Source organism: Ornithorhynchus anatinus, chromosome 10, assembly GCF_004115215.2.
Source record: "Ornithorhynchus anatinus isolate Pmale09 chromosome 10, mOrnAna1.pri.v4, whole genome shotgun sequence".
NCBI classification, from domain to species: Eukaryota; Metazoa; Chordata; class Mammalia; order Monotremata; family Ornithorhynchidae; genus Ornithorhynchus; species Ornithorhynchus anatinus.
In genome coordinates this window covers 295,397-322,949 of record NC_041737.1, presented here as the reverse complement: position 1 = coordinate 322,949, position 27,553 = coordinate 295,397, and the positions used below count along the sequence as shown (strand labels likewise).

The 27,553-nt window shown below is 51.6% G+C and overlaps 1 protein-coding gene across 3 annotated transcripts in view; it reads left to right on the top strand.

The window, feature by feature from the left end:
• RBPMS (RNA binding protein, mRNA processing factor) overlaps positions 1 to 27,553 on the top strand; it is a 94,710-nt gene that overhangs the window by 48,979 nt on the left and 18,178 nt on the right. For all 3 annotated transcript variants that reach the window (XM_029073580.2, XM_029073579.2, XM_029073578.2), the window contains exons 3-5: positions 545 to 583; positions 1,087 to 1,149; positions 14,590 to 14,740. In XM_029073580.2, the coding sequence (XP_028929413.1) occupies positions 545 to 583; positions 1,087 to 1,149; positions 14,590 to 14,740 (253 nt within the window). The remainder of the gene's footprint in view (positions 1 to 544; positions 584 to 1,086; positions 1,150 to 14,589; positions 14,741 to 27,553) is intronic.

Sequence of the window (27,553 nt, the reverse complement as noted above, 5' to 3'; positions counted from 1 at the left end):
ATGACTCCACTTCTCTCTACATCAAGCAAAACCTATTTATTGTGATTTCCCCATTTGTAAATATTGCTCTTTCTGCCTCTCGGTGCTTTAGAGTGGAAGCTCCTTGTGTGCTGAGATATCTTGTGCTTCTGTTCTTTCCTAAGTGCTCAGTATAGAGCACTGCCCTCGTGGGTGCTCAGTACATACCAGTAACCGCTGCTAGTACATTACCATTATTATTCCTGTTGCAGCCAGGCCTTTGGGAGAGGGTTCTGGTCTGCACTCTGGAAAGATCTGTTTCTGTTCTTCCCTTTTCAGCAAACATGAGGGGTAGAATGCCAATTATGACCATTCTCCCTGACTCTGAGTATTGTGTGAGATGGGGATTGTGCCCCATCCTGTATCTATCCCAGTGCCCAGCAGATGAATGCCTAATAAATGCCCTTCTTGTTATCATTTGGGGGATTATCTCGTTGATCACAGTACACAACACACAGTAAGCGCTCAATAAATATGATTGAATGAATGATCTCAGGCTAAACTGTGCTTTTCTTCTGTTTTTCAGGGCTATGAAGGATCTCTTATAAAGCTTACATCCAAACAGGTAAGCCCATGTTGAGAAGGTTGTGGCTTTCTCAATGCCATTTGTTTCGCGCCTTATAGGGCAGGCACAGATTTGCAAATCCAAGTTCTCTCCTCCCATTTGTGTCTTGCCAGGTCCACTGCTCTAATGGTAGCAGTAGTTTTATTGACTAAAGCGCTCACTGAGTGCAAGAGCACTGTGCTGAGTGCTGGGAAAGAGTACACGGTGGGAATTTGACACGGTTCCTGGTTCTCAGGCAGGCTCAAATGGCCAAAGATGGCTACATTGAGCCCAGTTGGAAGCCCCTTGCCCAATGGCCTCTTTGTTCCCATTAGCCCTTGTGCCAGGCTCCCTCTCCCACCCCTCCACTTCTCGATTGCTGGGTCGGAAGGGGTGGGGGTGGGGGGGTAGGGCAGCGCTCGGTCTCAGGGTGCTGACTCCTATCCCCTTCCTCCATGGCCCCCCACTGAGGCTAGCAGAGCCAGCCCCTCCAAGCCCTGAGTTTGTCTTTGTTCTCGCCACAGCCGGTGGGCTTTGTCAGTTTCGACAGTCGATCAGAAGCAGAAGCTGCTAAGAATGCATTGAATGTAAGTATTGATGCCACAATCTGGCCTCCTCCTTTGGGTACCTGGGTGTGGAAAGGAAGAGGGGGGCCTTCTGGGGTGAGGGGGAACTAAGTGTTTGCAGCCCCCCTCAATGGACAGGAGGTGACCCTAGGGCCTCTGATCTCCAGGAAGGTTCACTCTTGCTGGCCTTGGCATGTCCTTTCCTCAGTTTTATCCCAACGATGGTGGATTGTGCACTGAGTACATTGTGCACTGAGTACTGTGTAGATTCCCTGCAGCCCACTGAGGTGCAGCATGTCCGTCCGCCTTGGGGCTACGGGTATGAAAGTATTTTCTGTTGAGCACATTGGGCCTGCCTTCAAGAGAGTCTTCTCTCCTGGATACATCCAAGTTCCACTTGGCATCCCAAGCCAGTCCAGCTGCAGCTCATTTCTTTGGACCTAGGTCAGAGAGCAGAAAACTTGCCCAACCATTAGGGTAGTTCAGTACCTGAAACGCTCAAAGATTGGAAATATTCACCACTAGGGTGACCGTTTGTCTGGTTTCCAGCTGGTCTGCCTGTCCCCTATCTGGGGCTGATACAGAGGCTTTTATGCCCCACTGAAAAGTGTCAAATGCCAAAGGGGAAAGGGAGGGAGTTGGAGCAATCTTAGGGCATATAAAGTGCGGAGGCGCCCCAGGCACAGTTGGGTTGGCTTTGCCTCTCTTCTTGCCACCTCCCCAGCTCTCGGGAGCAGGCCTCAGCAATGGTCCCCTGCTCCCCATCTTCTCCCTGTGCCCCTCGGAGTCCAGCACATCAGCCCAGTGAACCTGACCTCAGCCATGTGTCCTGGCAGGGAAACCCCCCACGTTTGTCTATGGGATCTGTTTATAGCTGCTCCCTTCCTCTGTTCTTCCCTTCCCCCCACTAATCTCCTACCCACTCTTTTTCCCTCCCTCCCCCACTCCCTTGCTCGCTTCTGCTCTTCCAAGTTCCTTGTGCATCGGCTCAGTGCCTGTATGGCCAATGGGTCAGATGGTTCTGCAGCTGTGTGTGTGTGTGTCTGTGTGTCTGTGCATGCACGCACATGTGCCTGTGACCCTCCGGGAGCAACCACACTACCAGAGACAGGATTTGTGTCTGGACATGGTCCCTGGGCATGTGGGCAATGGGGCCCTTTGAGCCCCAGATTAAATCCTCTTTCCCGCTGTTGTAATAATGATAAAAGTGATGTTGGCGGTATCTGTTTAGCGCTTATGTGCCAAGCACTGGCTGTCCCTAGCGCTGGGGCAGATACCGGTTGATTGGGTTGGACACTGGGCAATGTGGGGCAGACACTGGATTCATTCAATAGTATTTATTGAGCGCTTACTATGTGCAGAGCACTGTACTAAGTGCTTGGGATGAACAAGTCGGCAACAGATAGAGACAGTCCCTGCCGTTTGACGGGCTTACAGTCTAATCGGGGGAGACGGACAGACAAGAACAATGGCAATAAATAGAGTCAAGGGGAAGAACATCTTGTAAAAACAATGGCAACTAAATAGAATCGAGGCGATGTACAATTCATTAACAAAATAAATAGGGTAATGAAAATATATACAGTTGAGCGGACGAGTACAGTGCTGTGGGGATGGGAAGGGAGAGGTGGAGGAGCAGAGGGAAAAGGGGAAAAAGAGGGTTAAGCTGCGGAGAGGTAAAGGGGGGATGGCAGAGGGAGTAGAGGGAGAAGAGGAGCTCAGTCTGGGAACGCCTCTCGGGGGAGGTGAGTTTTAAGTAGGGTTTTGAAGAGGGAAAGAGAATCAGTTTGGCGGAGGTGAGGAGGGAGGGCGTTCCGGGACCGCGGGAGGATGTGACCCAGGGGTCGACGGCGGGATAGGCGAGACCGAGGGACGGTGAGGAGGTGGGCGGCGGAGGAGCGGAGCGTGCGGGGTGGGTGGTAGAAAGAGAGAAGGGAGGAGAGGTAGGAAGGGGCAAGGTGATGGAGAGCCTCGAAGCCTAGAGTGAGGAGTTTTTGTTTGGAGCGGAGGTTGATAGGCAACCACTGGAGTTGTTTAAGAAGGGGAGTGACATGCCCAGATCGTTTCTGCAGGAAGATGAGCCGGGCAGCGGAGTGAAGAATAGACCAGAGCGGGGCGAGAGAGGAGGAAGGGAGGTCAGAGAGAAGGCTGACACAGTAGTCTAGCCGGGATATAACGAGAGCCCGTAACAGTAAGGTAGCCGTTTGGGTGGAGAGGAAAGGGCGGATCTTGGCGATATTGTAGAGGTGAAACCGGCAGGTCTCGGTAACGGATAGGATGTGTGGGGTGAACGAGAGAGACGAGTCAAGGATGACACCGAGATTGCGGGCCTGAGAGACGGGAAGGATGGTCGTGCCATCCACGGTGATAGAGAAGTCTGGGAGAGGACCGGGTTTGGGAGGGAAGATGAGGAGCTCAGTCTTGCTCATGTTGAGTTTTAGGTGGCGGGCCGACATCCAGGTGGAGACGTCCTGGAGGCGGGAGGAGATGCGAGCCTGAAGGGAGGGGGAGAGGACAGGGGCGGAGATGTAGATCTGTGTGTCATCTGCGTAGAGATGGTAGTCAAAGCTGTGAGAGCGAATGAGTTCACCGAGGGAGTGAGTGTAAATGGAGAACAGAAGAGGGCCAAGAACTGACCCTTGAGGAACTCCAACAGTTAAAGGATGGGAGGGGGAGGAGGCTCCAGCGAAGGAGACCGAAAATGACTGGCCAGAGAGGTAAGAGGAGAACCAGGAGAGGACAGAGTCCGTGAAGCCAAGGTGAGATAAGGTATGGAGGAGGAGGGGATGGTCGACAGTGTCAAAGGCAGCAGAGAGGTCAAGGAGGATCAGAATGGAGTAGGAGCCATTGGATTTGGCAAGAAGGAGGTCATGGGTGACCTTAGAGAGAGCTGGAAAAGCAGCATGAGCTCCTGTTGTTGCTGCTGCTGCTCCTGTGACACAGTGCTCTGGGCTGGAGGCCCCTCCGATGCCCCACAATCTCAATCCATAGCCCACCTCCAAATGCCTCTCCCCACTCCACCAGGTAGCCCACTGTAATCCATCTGCCGAATACCTCGCTGTAGTATCTACCTATCTATCAGCCACCAGCATTCCCAGACCAACAGCCCGTGGAGGCAGACAGAGGGGCCTCCCCTGGGGCCAGGCCTCCCGGAGACCTCAACTGGAAAACTCCACTCCACCAAAACCCAAACTCAATTCCCCACCAGCCCCAAGGGGAAGGCAATGCGGATGTTTTGGCATTTGCATGTGCAGCTGGAAAATGGGCCGGAAGTGAAGGAAGTGTGGCTGTGGCGGCAACAGCCGGAGGAGGGGAATAGGAGGGGAATAGGCCCCGGAGGAGGGGAATAGGCCGGAAGTGTTGGCCTAGGGGGGATTTCCCATACGTAAACACGGTCCAGGCTGAATTGTCCTTTCACCTCGATCAAGTCTTTTGTTTCTGCTCTGGCCCATTTCTGGCTAGTCCTCTGTCCCTGTCCCTCCTTGCTGGCACCGCAAAGAAGACCCTGCTGTCCAGAGAAGAATCGCTGTGTGTTTGTGTGTGTGTGTGTGTGTGTGTGTGTGTCTCCCTTCTGGCAAAAGGCAAATCTCTAAGAATTGAATCAATCAATCAGTCGTATTTACAGAGTGTTTACTGTGTGCAGAGCACTGTATTTAGTGCTTGGGAGAATACAATTCAACAGTAACAGACACATTCCCTGCCCACCAGGAACCTCCCCCCTAGCCACCTGCTGCAGGGTAGCGCCCCCTGCAGGGCTGTCGGTGCATGAGCACATCATGAGCCCCAAGCCTCTTGGTGATGCCTTTTCCAACGGGGTCTTCAGAAAAACAGGGGGCCGGTGCTGTTTGAGGTGAAATCCAGCTAGCTCAGAGGTAGATTTTAGGCTTGGACTGAGTGCTGCCACATGTCTTCTGGTTGGGCCTGGGAGGGTCTTGGGGATAATACTGCCACCCCTGTCAGAGGCAGAGCACGGACCTGGGCGGGCCATTGGTCTGAGCCATACTCCCATGTTCCTTTTTAGCCCCCAGACCGGCCCGATTGGCAACTGTGTCCCGGAGAGCTGGGCCTGGGCAACTGCTCCCCCGGCCCCCGGCCCCAAGGTCCCTAAAGTGGTCGTCAGGTTGGGCAGAACCATGTTGACACCTGGGAAGATCACCCACCCCGACCTCTCTCCTTCTGAGCCACCTCGCCTCTTGTCCTGCCTCCAGGACTTTTCTACATGGTTGGCCCACGGCACTTCAAGCTCAACATGTCCAAAACTGAAGTCCAAACCCTCTCCTCCCCACAACTTTCCCATCGCTGTTGACAGCAATGTTGACATCTTCCCTGTCTCCCAAGCTTGCAACCTTGACATTATCCTTGACTCATCTCTCTTTCAATCTATACATTCAACCTGATTCTAAATCCTTAGGTTCTTTCTTCTCAATTCCAATCCTTTCTTCTTCCTTCAAACGGCCACCACACTGGTCTCGGAGCTTGTTAAAACCCGCTTTGACTACTGCATCATCCTCCTTGCAGCCTTCCCTGTCTCCAGTCTCTCCATTTTCAATCCAAACTTCACTCTGATAACCGAATTATTTTCCTAAAACATTCTGCAGACTCTCCCTCATCTCTCAAGAACTTCTTTGGTTGCCCGTCCATCTCCACATCTGACAAAAGCTCATGCCTCTTGGCTTTAGGCATTCAGTCAACCCTCGTCTCCCTATTTATCCTCATTCCTCTCCCACTGTACCCAAACTTGCTGACTTGGCTTCTCTCAGGCCAACTATTCTGTTTTGTTCCATGTCTTCTGCTGCTGACCTCTCACTCATGCCATCCCCTCTGACTGGATCTTCCTCCCACCTCACCTCTACTTGGATGTCTCTCCAGACCTCAGACCTGCCTGAAGAGTACTCATCTTCCCAGCCAAACCCTGTCCTTCCCATGTCTTTCCCAACACTGTAGACAACACCAATCTCTGCCCCCTCCATCTCAGAATTAAGACTGTGAGTCCCATGTGGGACAGGGACTGTGTCCAAACCTATTACCTTATATCTAACCCAACCCTTAGTACAGTACCTGGCACATAGTAAGTGCTTAACATATACCATCAAAAAACAAAAACACCAAACCATGGTATTACCTTTGACTTATCTCTCTCATTCAACCAATATACTCAATCTGTCACCAAATTTTGTCATTTCTACTTGCCCAACATTGCTAAAATCCACCCTTTCCTCTCTGTCCAAGCGGCTATGATCCAAGTACTTATCCTGTCCTGCCTTGACTACTGCATCAGCCTTCTCCCTGACCTTCCTTCCTCCTCTCTCTCTCCCCACTTCACTCTACTGCTCAGATCATTTTTTGGAAAAAAAATTCAGTCCATGTCTCCTGACCCTTCAAGAACCTCCAGTGATTGCCCATCCACCTGGACAAAGGTATCCCCCAATCACTGATGTGCTAGAGATCTCAGCTCCACTACGAGTTTGCACTGTGACATTGGGCAAGTCATTTACCCTTTCTGTGCTTCAGGTTCTTCACCTATAAAATAGCAGTGAAATACCTGCTCTACACCTTCTTAGATGGAGAGCCCTGGGTTGGATGGAGATCTTCTCTGATCTGAGTACCTTGTCCCTCTTCCAGCACTTAGCACACAGTAAGCGCAGAATGCATGCCGTTAGCAATATTGTATCTGTCACAAACGGCTACCTGCCAGTCATCAGGTGGAGGTGCTGGTGTGAGATTCTGAGCCAGTGGGGGCTGAGTTCTAAAACTTTCCCTTTCCCCACTTGGCTTTCCCCTGAACATTAGCCAGCTCCCAACACCTGCTAGAAAGGAGATAGCTCTGTATATTTCCTTGTGGATTCAGTCTGGGACTTTCGCCTGGGGCCAGAACCAGACAGTCCTCTCTGGCAATTTCTGCAGACTCAGTTTTGATGGCAACTCAGCTGTGTTCATATCTCCATGGATGGATGGATGGATAACCAGGGCTGCAGGAGGAGTGTGGGAGCTTCCCCGTTCCCTCTGTTCTCTTTTGGGAGCCTGTGGCTCCGGGGGCTTAATATCTTGCCTGGTGCCCCAGTGATTCTAACTCAGGAGTTCGAGCTCCCAGCCCACCCACCCCAAAGGCCAGCTGCTCTGCCTTCCAAAGAGGAAGGGACACCTTCCCGGTGTCCTCCTTGCCCACATCTCCTACTCAGTTCCCACGCTACATCTTCTGTGTAGAATGAGGCTCCTTGGAAAGGCCCAAGAGCAGCACCATCCCTCACACTGGCTTATTGGGTCTGGCCACCCAAATCCGTGAACATGAGCTCTTGGCTAAGAAACTGGCAAGTCTTCACTTTGACCTAGAGTCACAGCTACAGGAACATTGGACATTCTTTTGAGAAAACAAACCAAAAAAGAAAAAAAACACAGTTCAGGGAACTTGGGTTAAACATCTGTTGATTCTTGAACTCTGTTTCCTCACACATTTAAACTCTAAGAAGTATTTTCTCTGTATGCTACACATCTAAGTTTCCTCCCTCTGTTCTTTGGGTTTTGTGATCATTACCCTACTGAAAATCATCAAAATCCTTTCAAAATAAAACACAGGACCACATGAACACCCCCAAAAACACTTTTTCTTGGTAAATAGAAAGGGAAAGAGATGGAGTTAGGATTCTTACGGTCTTTAAAAGCCATCTCTATCCACCCACTAATGGGCAGATGTGGGAGACAGAAATAGCAGGAATGTGAGGCTTTCATAGTCCAAAGCTTGATGAACCAGGCAAGGAGGGTATAAATTTGATTGAATGATGAGCTAACAGAGGGAGTGACCTGAGAGGTTCTTGGATCATGTACTGAAAACCTTCAAAAAGAGAAAAGAAATATTTCCACTAGGTGGTTTGGGTTGTTGGTAGAGTTTGGGTTGTAAGTCTGTTGGAGAATGGAGCCCAAAAAATGTATTTTTGTGGGCTCTCCTAAAACTTGGGCCAAAGAAGCTGTGGGGAGTGGGGTTGGGCAGGGGTCTGGCATTAGCCTTGTTCCCCCAGCCAATTGAGTGCCTAATGGGCATCATTCCCAAACCCCCTTCTGCACTAAGGCAGGAACCTGAACTGGTGTAAATGCCAAAAGACTCTGTTAAAATCAGGCACGTAGTCCACAGAGGAAGGGAGACCGTGATGCCGAGCTGCCCTCGGCCCCTCCGTTCCATCCAGCTCACTGGTCCAAACGGAGATGTGCCACCGGCTGCATGGATCCTCCAGACCTGGTGGGTGTGAGGAAGCTGTAGCTCCGCATGACAGCCCCGAGGAGAGCCAGGCAACTCCCTCCCCCCACACCCCAGCCCTGGTGACCTGCAAAACAAGAGGGGAAAACCAGATCCTGCCTGCCCTGTGGGATTTGTTCATCCCCCTTCCATCACTCCAGAGCATTTATTGAACTCTGTGCAGAGTACATTTCTAAACACTTGGAGGAGCTCGGCAGAGTCAGTAGATGTGCTCCCTGCTCTTAAGAAGCACCCAGTCTAGTGGGGGAGGCAGATACTGAAATAATTACAGAAAGGAGGATGAAGGAAAAGGGAGTACCTTAGTCCCAGGAACCTCTCCACTAGATTAGAAGCTCCTTTAGAGCAGAAATCATGTCTACTAAATCTATTGGATTATGCTCTCCCAAGTGTTTAGTACAGTGATCTTCCCACAGTAATTGCTCAGTAAATTCCATTAATTGATTGATTGACTCTCGGCTTCCCTTCCGACTAGGGATGGTTCAAAGCTGGGGGATTGGAGCCATCTCCCCTTCTTCCCCCAACATTTGAGGTGAGGTTGGATATTCTCTTTCCTACCCCAAGGCCCCTATTCTTGGGAGTGGCCATGAACATCTTGAAATTAATTGGGACACTCCTCTCTCCAGAATGCAGGCTACCATAGTATCCCAACATCAAAGACAGCTCTGTCCCTCCAGAAAATGTGAGGATAGGATGAGGGAATAGTTTCTACAGTACAGTAGCTTGGGTGGGCTGGAGTTTCCAGCTGTAATTCTTGGCAACATCTGCTTTTGGGACTGCATTTTCCAGAAACACCTGGGAACAAAAGGGGGCCACCGAGGAATCACAAACCCTCCACCACTGAGTAGTATAAACACCTAGAGGGCAGGGATCCTGCCTACTGAATCTATTATATTCTCCCAAGTGCTTAGTACAATGCTCCTGTACATAGTGAGCATTCAATAAATGCCACTGATTAGCTGGGAAGAAATTTGGATGCTATGGGATGAGGATTTTAATAGGTAATTACGGTAATCATCAATGGTCATGATGGGCGTTGGCCTCATCCAATTATTCGGAAGGCCCACCAGTGGGGTGCCGTGGATGGACAGGGCTGCCGGTGGGAGGGCAGAGGAGGTCTCGGTCACCTGGGGCAAGATCCAGGTCCTCCTCGGGGGGAGCCGGCCAAGAAATTTGAACTATTTGGATTCAGGCTAGAACAAGGCACCACTGGTCGTGAAATAAGGTTTCTCGATGGGCAGCTATCCACGAACTGAGGCCCACCCTCTCCTGGGAGTTATGTCCTTATTTAGAGAAAGTAGGAAATTGAGCTTCAAGTGACCCATCCTTCTTTTTGTCCATGGCACTGGGCCACCTCATCTCCAGAAGTCACTCCCACCAACAGTGGTGGTGGTGGCTGCGGCAGCTGCTGCGGCCGCAGCCCCCTTGTCTCATTCCAACTCAGAGAAGGAATGAGGAGCTGGGTGAAGGCAAGCATCCTCTTCCCATTCTTGGCACTGGACTCCTCTTAATCTCCGGACAAAGGCACGCTCGGGTCCTTGCTCTCCCCGTCTCTTCTCTGGGTGTGAGCTCCGAGAGGCGGGAGAGGGAGTTGAGTGGCAGAGGGCGAGCCGTACATAGAAGGTTAACATCCACTACTTGGTCTGGCATCCACCCCCACATACCAATCTGCCTTGCTGCTTCAAGGGATGGAAAAGTCCCATTTGGTCCATGGGCATTTGCAAAGGTTCATGGGAAATAATTGACCTGTTCTTTCCTGGGAGAAGGGCTGCTTCTAGTTTTGGAAGCTAATTCAGAAAGTTGGAAGCCTTTTGCAGTCCTCTCAGGATTTCAATCAATAATAGCATTATATCCGGCTCCCATGCCATGCAGAGAACTCTCCTGGCATCCTACTGTTTTTGGAGAAGTGTACTGGGCACCTGCTGTTTATAGATCACTGTAGTAAGCACTTTAGAGAGAAGAGTGGAGATAGAAGATCTCCTCCCTCCCCTCCCTGTTAATGTAGTGGGCATTGCTCTGGAGAGGACTTGTCAAGAAATGGTGAGCTTTCAGAAAATCTTTGAGCCTTTCATCTTCTAGGAGAAGCGATAATTCTTTCGTGAAAACTCACTCTTTTCTTCTGTATGAATGATACGTGAGTCTCAGAGGCCTCCTTGTGTTATGTGTGAAGACAGCTGTGGTTAGAAGTCCCCCGTGAAGATATTAGAAGAATCGATGCTTAGCTCCTTTCATGATAGATTTCAAAATGAAAAGGTGTCTTTCCATCAACAGTTTTCTCCCAAAGAAAGAAAATTTCAGGTGTTGCTCTTCTTCAACTACACCCCAGTTCATGCTCTTCACTCCTCTCAAAGCAACCTACTCCCTGTGCCTTGTTCCTCTCCTCAGCACATCTTTTTTTAAAAATGGACCTTGTTAAGTGCCTACTATCTGCCAGACACCGTACCAAGTGCTAGGGTAGATACAAGGTAATCAATTGGACACAGTCCCTGCCCCACATGGGACTCACAGTTGGAGTTAGGGGGATTTAATCCCCATTTTGTAGATGAGGTAACTGAGGCATAGAGAAGTGAAGTGACTTGTCCAGGTTACACGACAGACAAGTGGCTGAGCTGGGATTAGAACCCAGGTCCCTTGACTCTCTCAGTCCTGGGTTCGTTCCACAAAGCCACGCTGCTTCCCGTGCTATCGACTTGTATTATACTCTCTGTTGTATGGTACTTTCCTTAGTGCTTAGTGCAGTGCTCTGAACACAGTAAGCCTTCAAGAAATACCACTGCCTGATGGATTGATCTCTTTCTTGCTCATACCCTCCCCCTTTTCTGGAACTCCTTCCCTCTTCACATCCGACACACAGTTCACTGCTCTCTCCCTCTTCAGAGCTCTTTTAAGACCACATCTCCTTCAGGAAGGAGGCCTGGCTAATATCCCATCTCCTCAGGTTAGAGGCCTCAACTTCCACCTCAGTCTTTCCATGTGCTTAAGTACTCAGGGCCTCCCAGAGCACTAAAACTTGTATGCTACTTAAACCCCAACTCCTGAACTGCTCCCTCTTCTTTGTAAATTATCTAGATTCTGTCTTCCCCCACTACACTGCAAGTTTCTGGAGGGCCTGGATTGCGCCTGTTTACTCTACTGAGCTCTCCCAAGCTCTGCACAGAGTAGGAGCTCAATAAATCCAAGTGATTGATTGAAAGGTTGACCTTTCATTAGTGTCCTTTAGCTTAGTCTGGGCATCTCAAGGGTTTGCCATGAAAGGGTTATTAGGGAAGAATTGCATGTTCCATCCTCCCTGGGCTGACAAGAGTTCCCTCTGCCCTCAGGATTTGCTCCAGGTGCAGACCTTCCCCCAGGGACCAGGTGACTGGTATCACTGGTACTGTTGTAGGGCCTATTTTGAATCCCTACTCCATGGCCCACTCTGCCCCCCAGCTCCTGACATCTACTCCAGTCTGGGCAGGGGCTTCTGCTGAGCTTGTGCCGCCTGCTGCTCCTCCTCCTCTTCCTCCTCTTTCTCCTCTTCCTCCCCTCCTCCCCTCATTTGTCATTTGGCTGAGCTGATGAGGGCAGAGAGACGCTCAGCTGAGCGGGATATTGCTGACCAAATATGGTTCGGCTGTTCAGGGCACTGATGGGTGGGGGAGGGGGTGCAGCTCTATGGAGGCTGAACCTCCGGCCTGGGCTGTACTCTGCCAGACAAATTAGGTCATGGCAACTTTGGAGCACTTTTTTGAGGATGTTGGAAATTTCATTTGGAACAAGACCAAGATGTTGTTCTGGCTAGTGAGGTCCAGAAGGCGGGCCGGGGGTGGGGCTGGAGAGGGCTGCGGGGTGGCCAGGTCAGAGAACGGGCGGGGATGGGAGTAGGATAGGAGTGAGCTGCAGGAGCTAAGGTGAGTAGGCCAGGGATGGGAGCAGCGTGACGGGGCTCTGTTCTCTTAAGCCACTGCTCAGTAATTCTCCTGGGGGAAGCGAAGGGATAGGGGAGGCCCAAAGCCCAGCCTATGGAGGTCTGCCTTGCTGGCCACTGAGGTCTTTGGTTACCAGTTTGGATGGGCAGATGGAAGGTCCAGCCCAGGGACAATCTAATCATGGCTCTTCTTTACCTGTTGGATGGTTCCTCGTGGAAGCAGGCCCAGGTTCATGCTTGCTGCTGTTCTTTATCTTTCCCTGCCACCGCTCCATCCTTTCTCCTCTCCGGCTAAGCGGCTACCTCGCTGATTCAAGCACTAGTCGTCTTCTGCCTTTTGACTATGCATCAGCCTCCTTGCCTACCTCCCTGCCTCCTGCCTCTCCCCCTCCTGTCCATACTGAACTCTGCTGCCCAGATCATTTTTCTGTTAAACACTTCAGTCCATAACAATCATATCTGTGGTATTAAGTGCTTATTATGTGCCAAACACTGTATTTACTAAGCACTGGGGTAGATTCAAGATAATCAGGTCCACATGGGGCTCACAGGCTAAGTAGGAGGGAAAAGAGATATTGAATCCCTATTTTGCAGATGAGGGAATTGAGGCACAGAGAAGTGAAGTGATTTGTCCAAGGTCACACAAGCAGGTACGTGGCAGAGCCGGGATCAGAACTGAGGTGCTTTGACTCCCAGGCCCGAGCTCTTTCCACTAAACCATGCTGCTTCTTTGTCTCCCTATGTTTCCCCACTCCTCAGAAACCTTCAATGGTTGCCATCCACCTCTGCATCAAACAGAAACTCCTTACCATCAGCTGTAAGGTGCTCTTCAGCTCTTTCTTTCCTACCTAACCTCACTGATTACCTACCTGCAACCCACACCCCACTCCTCCAACACCAACCTACTCACTGTACCTTGATTTCATCCATTTAGCTACCAACTCCTCACCGATGTTCTCCCTTGGAACTGGAACTCCCCATTCCCATCAACCCTCATATTCATCAACCACCATGCAGGCAACCTTCAAAGCCCTCCTTAAAATCACATCTCCATCAAGAGGGCTTCTTTGACTAAGCCCTTCATCTCCCCTACCTGCTCTCCCGTCTGCATCTACAATCTACTTGGCTGTGTACCTCTTAATCACTTCGATGCCCCAGTCCTACAATAGTTATACTATTTCCCCTATCCATAATCTATTTTAATGTCTGTCTCTCCCTGTAGTCTGTAAGCTTCTTTTCTATGGTATTTGTTAAGCGCTTACTTTGTGCCAGGCATGGTACTAAGCCCCGGGTTAGGTTCCAGATCATCAGGTTGGACAACAGTCCACGTCCCACATGGGACTCACAGTCTTAATGCCCATTTTACCTAATCTATGTTTTCCTTGAAGAATATCCCTCCACTCCCCACACCCTGACCATAGACTCCTCACAGTCGGCTTCAAGGCTGTACACCCTCTGGCCCCTCATCCCCGCTGGCTCCGTCCACCCACCATTCTCCAGTTTGCTCTCCACACTCCCCCCAAGTTCACTCGCCAACTGTACCCTGCCCTCAACTCTCTCAATTTCTCTCCTCCCAAAAACCTCCAGGTCACTGCTCTCCCCGTGTTCAAAGCCCTCCTAAAATCCCTCCCACCTCCAGGAAGCCTTCCCCTATTCATACTCAAGACCCCACTCGCATCAAGCCAACAGACCCCCTTAGCACTTAGGTATTGTGTATTTCTTGGATTTTCATTTATATATTCAATTTTTCAACTGCTTCATTTTTATCTTTGAGGACCGCTTCCAGCTTTAGCCTCTTGCACACACTGTGAAGAGCATTTGTCTGTCTTCGCTCTGAGACTGCAAGCTCCCGGGGTCAGGGCACGGTCCAGTGCTTAGTCCAGCGCTTCACACTCAGGGAATGCGTGGAAAATTCCAGGGACTAATTGATTCTCTCCTGGGCCCCGAGGCGGGGAGACATATTCAAGGTCAATGGTTTTTCCAGGACACCCGCTGGCATTGCTGGATAGAGAGTTTTGAAGCAGCCGCCCTATGGCCAGCTCTAACCACCCACCTGCGGGTGCAGGAGTGTAGCTGGGGGGTCCAGCATCATGCCATCCTGAATTAGGGTCCGGGGTGGGGCCGGTTAGCCCCGGCACTGTGGAAAAGAAAATCTCTCTCAATCAATCAAAGGTATTTATTGAGCGCTTACTTTGTGCAGAGCACTATACTAAGTGTTTGGGAGAGGACTTACAACAGAATTAGCAGACACATACATTCCCTGCCCATAACGAGCTTACAGTCTCTCCTCTGTTCTTTGTTTTCCAAGGGCATTCGCTTCGACCCTGAAATTCCACAGACGCTGCGGCTAGAGTTCGCCAAGGCGAACACGAAGATGGCCAAGAGCAAGCTGGTTGGGACCCCGAACCCCAGCACCCCTCTGCCCAGCCCCATCCCTCAGTTCATTGCCAGGGAGTCATGTGAGTCTGACTGCGCCGATGGAGGGTCTGGCCGGGAGCTCCGGGGTGGTGCTGTCCCGGGGCCCCTGCAGGGGTGGAGAGTCCCAGCTGTAGATTTGGAGGATCCCCGGAGGAAGCCGGGGATTGGGCCCGGAGGCCTCCAACCGGTGCGGCAGCGAGACCGGGGCCCCGGGGAATGGGCCCGGAGGCCATCCATATGGTGGCAGTGGGGGCGGGGTCCCGGGGGCCGTCTGGAAATGATCAACCCCCTTTGGCCTCCACCCCACTGCCCCTAGAGCTGGGGATGGGCTGGCAGATACAAATCTGAAGGCAGCAAAGTCTGGGGAGCAGGGAGATGGAGTAAGGAGGAGGAAGGGTTGCAGTGAGAGGAGGGCCACGTCTGGAGACCCTTTGTGCTGGGAACCATGGGAGTTCTGAGGCTCTGCCAGTTCCCCTGGAGCGCAGTGTGGGGGTCGGGGTGGAGTGGAAGGAGGTGGGGGTGTGGGCGGGGCAGGGGCAGGAAATGTGGTTCCTGGTGAGCCTGTGTTCAGAAAGACGCTCGCTACAGTAAGCTTGCCAGATCCACAAGACATAGCGCATTTCTCCCAGTCTTGTGGCATCCTGGATCGAGGCAGAGGGTGTCCAGTGGTCAGAGCACCCCCACCCTGACTCTGCCATCACTGGTCAGCCACATAGCCTCAGTGAGAAAACGTGGCATCTGTCGGAGGCTGGGGCTCGATGGAGCCTCCCTGTCAGCGAGTGAAGGACTCGGGCTGGGGCCCGAGTGAAGTCCAGTCTGCTGAACCTGGGCTCCAAAGGAGTCCATCCAGCCAGGCCAGACTGGCTGTTTAGAAGTACAGCGAGGGTCTGGGTCTCGCCGTGCTCTCTTACGGGCAACCAGGTGCTGTGGGGGGGTGGAAGGAGTCCTAGCCCATGGACCAGGACCCCCAGGGGAGTCACAGGTTCCAGTCTTCATCTCAGAAATGCAAATGGAACCCTCCTTCGTCCATTTCCCCTCTCTCTCCCTTCCTCCCTCTCTGTCTCTGTGTCTTTCTTGTTCCCAGTCTGTCTCTCTGTCTCTCACAGCCATTCCCCAGGGCTGGGAACACACAGAGGGGCAGCAGCTGATCCCATTTGTCCATCTCTCTCACGAGCTGTCTGTCACCCCCTGGAACTCCCTCGATCCCTTCTGTCTGGGCCTCCGGCCTCCGCTCCATCACTTCCTTTCATGTCAGTAAAATTGCCTCCTCCCCAAGCCCTTTTCCCGTCGTTCCCAGCGTGGGGGCAGCTTGAGTTTGTAAGTTGGCCTTGCGGCACCTTTCATCTGCCTCAGGGAACTTTGCTCAAATCTGCCCTTACATTTGGGGTGCATGCTGCCTCAGGAAGGCATACCCCAGCCCTTCCCCTCCCCAGCCTGCCTCAGTCATCATCCGCACCCACCCTGAATGTGCTTGTGGTAGCAGTGGTTGGGGTAGTAATTGTGGTCTGCTTTTCTACCCCAGAGAGTGGCTGCATGAGAATAGCTCCTTCCCCACCCTGCAACTTCCTTCCCTTCCTCCTTCCCTCCGTCCCTCCCTCCCCTTTCCTTCCCCCACTACCCACAGGATCCAAAAGAAACCATTCCTTGGGATGGAGAAATGTTCTCTTTCTGTTAGGTCCCCAAGGGCTTTTAATCAGTTGCTTTTTCAGGGAGAGTTTGGACCTTAAGCAGCGTTCTTATCATCCGTCTGTTGTTGCGTGGGTCAGGATTCCCACGGAGTTGAGGGATTTTCCCAAAGTCTGTTTTATCCTTCCTTGCTTCAAGCTGACCTACAGGTGCTTGTCCCTGCTCTTCCTCCCTCTCATCGGTTCTGATACCAGGCACCCCACCCACTGGCTCGCTCCCTTTTTTTTTAAATGATATTTGTTAAGCAATTACTTTGTGCCATGCATTGTATTAAGTGCTGGGGTAGATACAAGCTAATCAGATTGGATGCAGTCCCTGTCCAACTTGGTTTCACAGTCTTAATCCCCATTTTACAGGTGAGGTAACTGAGGCACATGGAAATGAAGTGATCTGCCCAAGATCACACAGCAGTCAAGTGGCGGATTAGAACCCAGCTCCTTCAGATTCCCAGGCCCCCACTCTATCCACCAGGCCACTCTCCTTCTGAGAAAGTAGTCGTCTATCTCTTATTCATTCAGTCGTATTTATTTTGAGCATTTACTCTATGCAAAGCACTGTAGTACGGGCTTGGGAGAGTACAGTGTAACAATAAACAGACATATTCCCTGCCCACAACGAGCTTACAGTGTAGAGGGGAGACAGACATTGATATAAATAAATACATTAAATTAATTAAATAAATCCCTCTCCCTAACCGCCCCGCAACTGCTGGCCTGACAATGCCCCCGGCTCTCACATCCTTGGGCCTGGGTCCAGCTGGAACCCAGGAACCCTGCTCTGGGGACAATGAGCCCAATAATCCAGAGTTGGTGTGGAGGGGAGGAAGGGAGAACCGGGACAGGGTTCAGGGCACCGTTTTGGCCGGGAGCCAGGCTGCCCCACCGGTGTCTCACCTCTCCCATCCCATGGAAGTCCCCGGACAACCCAAGTTTACTTTAAGCTCCTTGTGGGCAGGAATAGCATGTACCAAATTTGATGTACTTTCTCAAGTGCTTAGTCCAGTGCTCCACACACAGTATGTGCTCAGTAAATATCATTGATTGAGGAAGAAGAGGAGGAGGAGGAGAAGTTGGGGTGCTTTTCTTAACTGCTGCTTCACCAGAAGCAGCATGGCCTAGGGGTTAGAGCACCCTGTGCCTCAGTTACCTCTTCCATTAAATGGGGATTAAGACTGAGCCTAATGTGGGACAGGGACTGTGTCCAACCTGGTTTGCTTGTACTCACCCCAGCACTTAGAACATAGTAAGGGCTAAACAAATACCACAGTTATTATACTATTATTATTATTATTATTAATTAACTGGACAGTCTCTATGGGGCCATAGGGATAATTCCTGATGATGATGATGATGATAGCGTGAAACTGGTCAGCTGAAATCTTTCTACTATGCTTATCTTGTTTTTCCCCCACACCATCCCTGTCAGGTAAGGAGAGGCAGGGATGATTTTCCCCAGTTTATTAATTCATTCATTCAATCTTATTTACTGAGTGCCTCAGACTCTTGCCGAGACCCCTGAGCTCACGCACCCCGAGCGGCCCTTAGCACTGGAACCGCAGAAGGAGAGCTGCTTCTTTCTAGCGATGTCCGAGTCTGGCAGACTTCCAGTGGGGTTTGCCCCAAGAAAGAATGGCTGCTGTGAGGAAGCCGGAGCTGCGGGCATCTCAGGGCACTGGGAGATGGGGTTGGCCATGTCTGAGCCATGGCCGGAGCCCTGAGGCTCTCTGGGGCTTTGGGTAGCAACACCTCTGTATCGAGGCAGCTGTCCTGTGCGCGCTATGGGGGCCAGGGAGATTTGATTGCCCACCAGCTTGCAGGCCCTCAAGGAGGTTCAACAGTGTTCTGGCAAGGTGGCCTAGAGAGCTTTCCTGGCTATCAGCATGAGGAAAGAGTGGAAAGCAAGACCGCTCCCCAAAATCCTGGCTCCCGTCCCTCTGGAAGGAGCTATCAGAGGGGGCGTTTAAACAGTAGGCTGGCCCGGAGCAGGGACCTTCCTTCTGGAGACTTTAAAACAAGCTCCTGGAAGGGGGAAATGGTGATAAACTAAATATTTGGATTGGGGTGAAACGTTGGCTTCACTGCAGTGTGCAGCGGCAGCTGGAGGGTTCCTGGAATCGGTCATGCAGCTTGGATTTAGCTGTGACCCTGCGCCTAGGCGCAGACCAGACAAGCGGAAGGCACTTAGCAAACAGAAATTGTTTCCTTTCTCCAGGGCCCTGGGATATTTCTGTAAATTTCCAGATTGACATTCAGGGTTTGAAGGCTCCCAACTGGCAGGGTTGGGAGATTGGCTGACCCCTCTGCAGCCCACCTCTCGCCCCTCGCCTGCCTATCTCCCACATCATCTGCCACCAGTTGCCCATCTCCCACCCACCTTCCACTGCCAGCTTCCCACCCGCCCGCCACTGCTGCCTCAACTAATCCATCCATCACCCTCTACTGCCTCCACCCGCCGTTTTGTGATGGCGCTCACCTCTGCCTCAGATTCTCAGTCTGGTTGCTGCTGTCACTCATGGGTGATATTGACACATAGCCCTCCAGCCTGGACAGGGTAGGACAGCAACAGCAGAGGGCACCAGTGACAGTGTTGGAAGAGAAAGAGGAGCAGGAGGAGGAAGAGGAAGAAATTAGGTTTTTTCCTGTTTCTCTCTCTCTCTTCATTCCTCTGCCCTTCTCTTTCCCTCTGTTCTCTGCACCCACATTTCTGGTGATCTTAAATGGGAATCACACAGTCGTATTTATTGAGTGCTTCCCGTACTGAGCACTTGGGAGAGAACAGTATAACAGAGTTGGTAGATACGTTCCCTGCCCACAGTAAGTTTACAGTCTAGAGGGGGAGACAGACATTAATATAAAGAAATCCATCACACCTTTGTACATAAATGTTGTGGGGCTGAAAGGGGGGGGTGAATAAAGGGTACAGATGCAAGGGCGATGTAGAAGAGAGTGGAAGAAGAGGAAATGAGGGCTTAGTCAGGAAAGGCCTCTTGGAGATGTGCCTTCAGTAAGACTTTGAAGGGAAGGAGAGTGATTTTCTGACAGATTTGAAGAGGGAGGGTCTTCCAGGCTAGAGGCAGGATGTGAGCGAAAGGTCGGAGGCAAGATACATGAGATCAAGATACAGTCAGTAGGCTGGCATCAGAGGATCCAAGTGTGTGGGTTGGTTGTATTAAGAAAGCAGTGAGGTAAGGTAGGAGGCGGCAAGGTGATTGAGCTGACTGTAAGGAGTTTCTATCTGATGTGGAGGTGAATGGGCAGTCACTGGAGGTTCTGTAGGAGTGGAGAAACATGGACTGTACAGTTTTGTAGAAAAAGGATCTAGCCAACAGAGTGAAGTACGGACTGAAGTGTTCAGAGACGAGAAGTGGGGAGATCAGGAAGGAGGCTGGTGCGGTAATCAAGGTGGGATAGGATAAGTACTTGGATTAACATGGTAGCAGATTGGATGGAGAAGAAAGGGTGGATTTTAGCTACTTTGTGAAGGTTGAACCAATAAGATGGATTGAATATGTGGGTAAACATTTCTTTGACGTGCTTAGAGTTTAGCCTTTTTCTAAGATGTGCCAAGAGTAGAATTAGAGCTTGCAGTTCTGAGCCTGCTCATCTGGTGAAGCGGCATGCTCCCACCTCTAGTTCAAAGCTGGGATTGGAGCTCACAGTTCTGAGCGTGCTCATCTGGAGGAGTGGCGTGCTCCCACCTCTAATTCACGGCTGGGCAGATGCTGTTGGCCAATCCCAAGGCATTACGCTCTGGAAGTGTCACCTGAGTTCTGGAGCCCAGTGCTCAGTGGCCATGTTGTGTCTGGGGGACCCACGGGCAGACAGATGTTCGGAAATGCCTGGGGTAAGCTGGCCCACCACCACGGGGAGTGGGTGAGATCTTGGATAACGGCTGTCTGATGTCCGAAGGACTGGTTGTGGGCCTGCTGGTGGAGGAAGCTACACCTGGCCCCTAGCAGGGTCTCTTCCCACACCTCCTGTCAGTCAGCAGCCCCAACACCAACTTGTGTGGTCTCCAATCCTGTGTTCCTGGAGAATGGGCCACGAGCTTGTTTTTCTTGGCTTTTCGCCCTCTGGAATTGTGAGCTGATGATCAAAGACGGGTCTGGGCCTTTGGTTTGCTCCTGCTTTCCCATCGGGGCCAGTCCAGTGGAGGGGAGGGTGCTAGTCCAGTGCACTGGGGAGTGGTCTGATAGAGGGGAGGGTGCTAGTCCAGTGTACTGGGGGGAATGGACCTGCTGGATGGGAGGGGGCTAGTCCTGTGTACTGGGGAGTTGTCCAGTGGTAGGGAGAAGAGCTAGCCTGATGGGGGCTGGAGGGTGCAAATCTAGATGGTAGTGGCTTGAGGAAGTTCTGGGACGAGGATGGAGGGAGTGGCGATGTACGATTGACCTGTTTTCACGGCCAGGTTAGCACAGCTGGTCCAAGGACTGGAGTCCAGAACTGTTCTTTTGTCACCTGTTTCCTTCCTAGAAGTGAGAGGTGGGAGGGAGGTCATTTAGGTAACAGCTGCCTTACTGGGGTCGTTGTTTATCTGACTTGAAAGTCACAGTGTAAGCCATTAGTCTCCTGAAAAATGAAAACTCAAGTTGCCTTCTAGCCTTGGCTGGGGAGTGGTAATGGTGGATTGTGGCCATTGCTTCTGTTGTTGCTGGTCCTTGTGGGTCTTGGGGGTTGTTTTTGGTGCTTGTTAGTTAAGACAATTGTCAGTGGTGGTTCTTGGGGGTTGTGGTAGTCATTGTGTGGGTCCTTGTGGGTTGTGGAGAGTGTTGCTGTTGGGTGTGGTGGTCATTACTGATGGTCCGGTTTGTTTGGTTATTTTTGTCTTTGGTCCTTGGTGATGGATGTTGGTCTGTGTTGTTTGTTGTGGTGGCTATCACTGTTGGCTCTTGTGAGTGGTGACAGTCAGAGAGTTGGTCCGTGTAAGGTGTGGCAGTTGTCACTGTTGGCTGCTGTGGGAGGATTCGGTACAAAAGAGTAAGTAGACAAGATCCCGGCCCACAAGGTGTTTGCAAACTATAGGGGGAGACAGACATTAAAATAAATTACCGTTATGCACATTGATACACACTCCAGCCCTACAACACGTAAATATCCTTATACTTTAGTATTTCTCCCTGGGTGTAATTTATTTTAGTGTTCATCTCCCACTGGGTCTCCCAGATCTATTGTATTGTACTCTCCCAAGTGCTTCGTCTAGTGCTCTGCACAGTCAGCACTCAATGCCACTGATTAATCGATGTAAGTGCTGTGGGACTTGGGGAGGGGTGACTATCAAGTGATTAATGTTTAAGAAAGGGAACAGACCCAAATGCGTAGTCGAGGCAGAAGCGAGGGTCCTTGTTGCTTGAGGTGTTTGTTTTCATTGTTGGTTGGTCCTCACTGTTACTGGACAAAGTGATGCAAGGAGGCAAGAGAAGCACTATCCCGCAGGGTCTCAGATCTGCCGAGTTGGGCATGAACATGGGCACACGAGTATAGAGGAACCCTAGTGTTTTGGGTCCTTCCTGAGGGGGGAGGAGGGGGTTCCTTCTATTTCTGCCATGTTGCCAATCTGCCTCACAATGGAGATTCTCCCCCCACCCAAAAAAGCTCCCCCGACTGCCTAGCAACAGCAAGAGAATAAAGAGGGAAGCTTTTCTCTGGATGGAAGGGCTCTTCGACTTCCAGTGGCCGCCTGGCATTCCTAGCCAAACTGGAATCAAAGGAGAAGGAAGAGATATAGCTAAATGTCAGAAGTAAGAACTGGAGTGCAGGGTTCTGAACCTTGAGGGACACCTATAGTTAGGAGGAGGTGGGAGGCAGAAGAGGAGCCCGCAAAAGAGACTCAGAATGAGGAGCCAGAGAGATAGGTGGAGAACCAGGGGAGGACAGTGTGAGTGAATCTGAGGTTGGATAATGCGCTGAGTGACATTTCAGGAGGGTGATATGCAGAGTGGCGTGGAATATGGACCAAGAGCAGGGAGGCCAAAAGATGGGAAAGAGGCTGAAGGCCAGTGGAGGGGGGAGAGGTTGGAAATGGGAAGACCAATTGATGGGGAATAAGCTGGAAGTCAACATAGGGAGGAGAGGCAGGGAAATCAGTGTAGTGGGGAGAAGTCAGTGAAGTGGGGAGAGGTTAAAGGCTTTATGCAGACATTCTGCTGCCTGGGCAGTTTCCTGTACCACCATTTGTAGTCTTTCTGGGATTTTTTGGGTAATTTTTATAGTATTTGTTTAGCACTAATTTTGCATCAGATACCGTTCTAAGTGCTGGGATAGATATAAATTAATCCAGTCAGATACAGTCTCTGTCCTACATGACACTCACAGTCTAAGTAGGAGAGAGAACAGGTTTTGAATCCTCATTTTACAGTTGAGGAAACCAAGGTACAGAGAAGTTAAGTGACATGGCCAAGGTCACCCAACAGATGAGTGGTGGAGCTGGGATTAGTATCTAGGTCTTCTGGCTCCCAGGCCTGTGGTTTTTCCACTGGCTTACTCTGCTTCCCCAGGAACCATAGTCTTTCAGATAACATCAGTTGATGTTAGCCCCAGTTTCTTGCAGCGCTCTACCCACAGCAGGGCTCAACACATCGCTCTGCCCACAGCAGGTGCTCAGTATAGCATTCTGCCAAGTGGCACCCATATTAAAGGTCCCCAGGCCTAGGTGAATTCAGGGTGTTATTTATATTCAATTGAGATTTTTTAATGGTATTTTTTAAGTGCTTATTATGTGCCAGCACTATATTAAGCACTGTGAAAGATACAAGCTAATCAGGTTGGACACAGTCCTTGTTCCATGTGGGGTTCATAGTCTCAATCCCCATTTTACAGATGAAGTAACTGAGATAACAGAGAAGTTGAGTGATATGCCCAAGGTCACACAGCAGACAGTGGCAGAGCCGGGATTAGAACCCAGGTCCTGCTGAATCCCAGGCCCGTGCTCTATCCGCTAGAACTTCTCTGTTCAACAACCAGCTGCGTTCCCTGGTGTGCGCTCATGTTCTTCTCGCTCTGTCTTCCCCCCCACCTCCCCCAGCATGTTGGTTCTCGGGGAGATTTCCTGAGAAGTTTTTTCAGTGGCATCAAAAGTCACCAAATAAGGGAAAGAGGAGCCAGCTCCCAGATTGTACGCGCATGGGCACATGCACACGCACGCACACACACACACACACACACATACACAGAGTCTCTTTCTCCCCCCTCCCTCCCCCCACACACATTCCCTAAGCCTAAATGAACCTGTGGGGAAGGAAGGTAGGTGTGTGTGTGTGTGTGTGTGTGTGTGTGTGCGTGCCCATGAGTGTGTGGGGGCAGGATGGCCCTGGAGTGAACAGGAATTGACCCAGTGACAGTCCCAATCCAAGTGCACAGACATTCTGCCAGACACTATTTTCATGGCAGAATCAGGGAGGGTTCTCCCAACAGCAGCAGCAATGCCCGTCTGTCTGGGTGTGCCTTGGGTACTCTGCCTGTGTGGTAGGGCTTGGAGGAACCGTTGTGGGCTTATGTGCCAGATTTGGGCACGTGATGAATGAGTGGTCCTTCACAGCCTGTGTCTGCTGCCGAGGACCTCGGTCACCCTTTGGAAACCCAGTCTGGGTCGTCCACCTGCCCAAGGGCCAGTAGTACCACTTCCCGCTCCCATCCTCTCTCCCCTCCTGTTCCAAATGCACATGGCGCAGAACCTGGAGGAAGCACAAAGGTAGAAGGTGTGTGGTTCCAGGTCAGATTGTGTGGCAGTCAGAAAGAACCAAAGTGTATGGTCATTTAGGGCTGGCCACCCGGGCCGGTGGGCGGCGGGGGGGCAGGGGTAGTGGGGAGAGAGAGGGAGAGAGTTGATTTGTGTGTCCTGGTGTGGCAGTAGTCACATGGCAGGTGCCCTGGGTGGGAGGAATCAGTGGGGTTGGAGTGGGGGTGGGGTATAAGGACACCTGAACCCATTCACCCAGGAGACCTGGGTCGTTCCAAGGAAGGCAGGTCAGAATCTTGCCTTGTCTTGTCATCTCCAGCCTTTCTGATTCCCAGCGCCCCCCAGGGGGAGGAGTTCTCCCAGGGACCCTCTGAGAAGGAACTTAAACGCAATGTGCAATTTGACCAGTGACTTCCATCCGGGCTGGTGCCCCGGGAGGCCGAGTGTGACAAGCCGGATGTTCTCAGAGAGGGTGTCCTGGCCTGTGGTCCAACTGCTGCAGGGCTCCGGAGGACTGGGAGGACCCAGAGGACCGGAGGGAGGACTGTGGGCCTGAACCGGCCGACCAGGAACACATGCTTCCTGCCAGCGGGAGAGGAGATAGGGGCCCCCAGGAGGTCTCTTCCTTGCTGACAACAACTGCTGCTGTTCCCTAGGCAGAGTCCAGCCCCCTAGCCCCCCCGGGGCCCCTGCAGAATTTCCGTCGCAAGACACCAGTGGGCCGGGGGGAAAGGGGAGGCCCGGGGGGAGCTGGGAGTGGGGAGAGGAGAGCCGGGCCTCTCACTTCCAGAGGCCCGCTGCCTGGTCAGCTTGAGGCTCACTCGGGCAGTTTGTATTTTAACGGTGCACAGAGCAACATGGAGTCTGTAGGGAAGAGGAGAGCAGCAGCAGCCACCCTCACCCCAGCTGCTGCCCCTGCTCCTGCTTCCGCCCCTGCCCCTGCTGCCTTCCTATTAGGGCACATGACGTTTGGGGTTGGAATGCTGGAAGCATCAGGAGTCTGCTGTCTCTGGAAGTGCTGCGGCAGCAGCCAGAAGCAGCCTCTCTCAACTTCATCTCTCGAAAGCTTTTGGTGAGCTTCATTTCAGTAACAGAAATGCTTCTCCTTCGACTGCTGAGAAACCAGGCACAAAACAGGAACATGAAAGGGTGTTTCTCGTGTAGTTGGTTCTGCCCCATGGGTCAGCCCTGTCGGTATCTGCAGCAGCGGGAACATCCACTCTGGTACACGGCACTGTACTAGGGGCCTGAGACGAACCAAGCGACACGTTCTCTGTCCACAAGGAGCTCTCACTTGAATAGCAGAAGACATGCACAAAAAATACTTATAATGAGAGTGGCTGAAGTGAAAACAGAGTGGACATAGAAACATTAGATGACCCAAGAGGGTATGGGTGTGGGTTGGTGGTCTCTGTTGCAAGTGGAGCGTGTTTCTGGGGACTTAGGATTTGGGAGGCAAAGGAAGCACACTCCAAGCTCATTGCGTGTGTTCACATTCAGTCATCATCATCAATATTTATGGAGCGTCTGCTGGATGCAGAGTGCTGGGTACTTGGGACCATACAGTAGAGGTAAAAATGCACAGTTCCTGCCCTCGAGGATGGTACAGTCTAATTTATCAATCTGTGGTATTTATTTAGTGCTTACTTTGGGCACAGTACTTGACTAAGCCCTTGGGAAAGTACAGTGCAACAGAGATGGTATGCACGATCTCTGCCCAAGAGGAGCTTGCAGTCTGGAGTATAATATATACATGTGTGTGCCATGTGTGTGTTGTTGTTGACCTCTGCATTCCCCGAGGGTGGCCCTGCTGGGCAGTTTATCTGTGGGTGCAAGGGTGAGGGTGGGGTGAGGGCCAGGCTAATGGGGATACCAATGGGCCTTGTCCAGACTTTTGTGTTTGTTAATAGTGGCTCCTGGAGCCCATGTGAGTTTTGCCTCTCTGTCTCAGGATCACTTCAATCGGTCGTGTTTATTGAGCACTTGCTGTGTGTAGTTTCTGCTCACAAAGAGCCGGTCCTCGTTAAAGACTGCCGTGGGCCTGGAGGACCGTCTCCCTCAGTGTCCCCGGCTCTCAGCTGAGACGCCCTGGTGTTTCAGGCTGTGAGCCACTGCGGGTCACGGCAGATCACCGCGTGTCACTGTGAGTCACCAAGGGGTACCGCAGTCGGCCTCGCGTCACCAGATCGATCACTCCGATTTCCGGAGTCACAGTGGGTCACCGTGGGCACCTAAAGTCAGTGCGGGTCGCTGCGTTTCCACCATCACCCGCTCATTTTCAGATGCCCCGTTTCAGCTCCCTGCCCGCTTGGCCATTTGGTGTCGAGATGTGCCAAAGTGAGCGAAGCTTTGGTGGGGTGATGGTGGCACAGATAGCGGGCTGACTTGGCTTGGGGTCCCATTATGCCCATCATGTCCCTGGAAGCCGATTGGGTTGCAAGTTGACAAGTGACACTGATGGAACTGCTGCTGCGGCTGATCGATTGATTATGGTATTTATTAAGCACTTACTATGTGTCAGACAGTGTTCTCAGCCCTGGGGAAGGTACAAGTCAATTAGTTCGGACAGAGTCCCTGTTCCACATGGGGTTCAAAGTCTATGTAGGAAGGAGAATAGCTATCCCTATCTTACAGTCGAGGAAGAGTCGGACATGGCTTCCCTGGGGTGTCCGGAGACAAAGTTGGGTGGCACCGCAGCCTGGATACCCCGACGCTGCGGTACCGGCACAGGCACACAGTAGCTTCGTCTCCCAAGGGTTGTGCTGGCAGCCTTTATTTCACCACTTCTGTTACTACTGTTATGTGAGTCAATCGTTGGATCGATTATATTTACAGAGTGCTTATTGTGTGCAGAGCACTGGACTAAGTGCTTGGGAGAGCACACTATAACAGAGTTGGTAGACACCTTACCTGCCCACCAGGAGATTACAGTCTAGAGGATTTCTGCTACTTACTTCTTCTACTGCTGCTACTAATATTACTTCTTCCCTGAAAAACTTTGAGGACTTTTGTCCATAAGTCATGGTTTGCCTCAAGTGTGCTCTGCTAAGTCTTCAATGCTTCAGTCACACTGTCGTAGGAGGGGACTAGGGAGGACCTGGGTTGGGGGCTGGGGGTGGAGGAATTCCAGGTGCAGGGGGATCCCAGGAGAGGGTTCCACGTTTGCCTCATAGAGGGAAAACAGCCCCACTGGGCCAGGGATGGAGTAAACGTTATAGATCAGGGAATTAGAGTTACTCCCCTTTCCTTTCCTTTTCCTCCTTCCCTTCCCCTCCCCTCCCCACCAACATTCCCGAGAAAGCTGTGTGTGACTCTGGCTATCAGGTCTTTCAGACACATCCTCTTCCTCAGGCTTGCTGCCCAAACTCTACCTCGGCCTCATTTAGAGCTTCCCTTTCTCTTCCTGCTGCTGCTGCTGCTCCTCCTCCTCAGCACACACATGAGCACACTCGCATGCACATACACAAAAATGCATGGGCACACACAGATGCTCT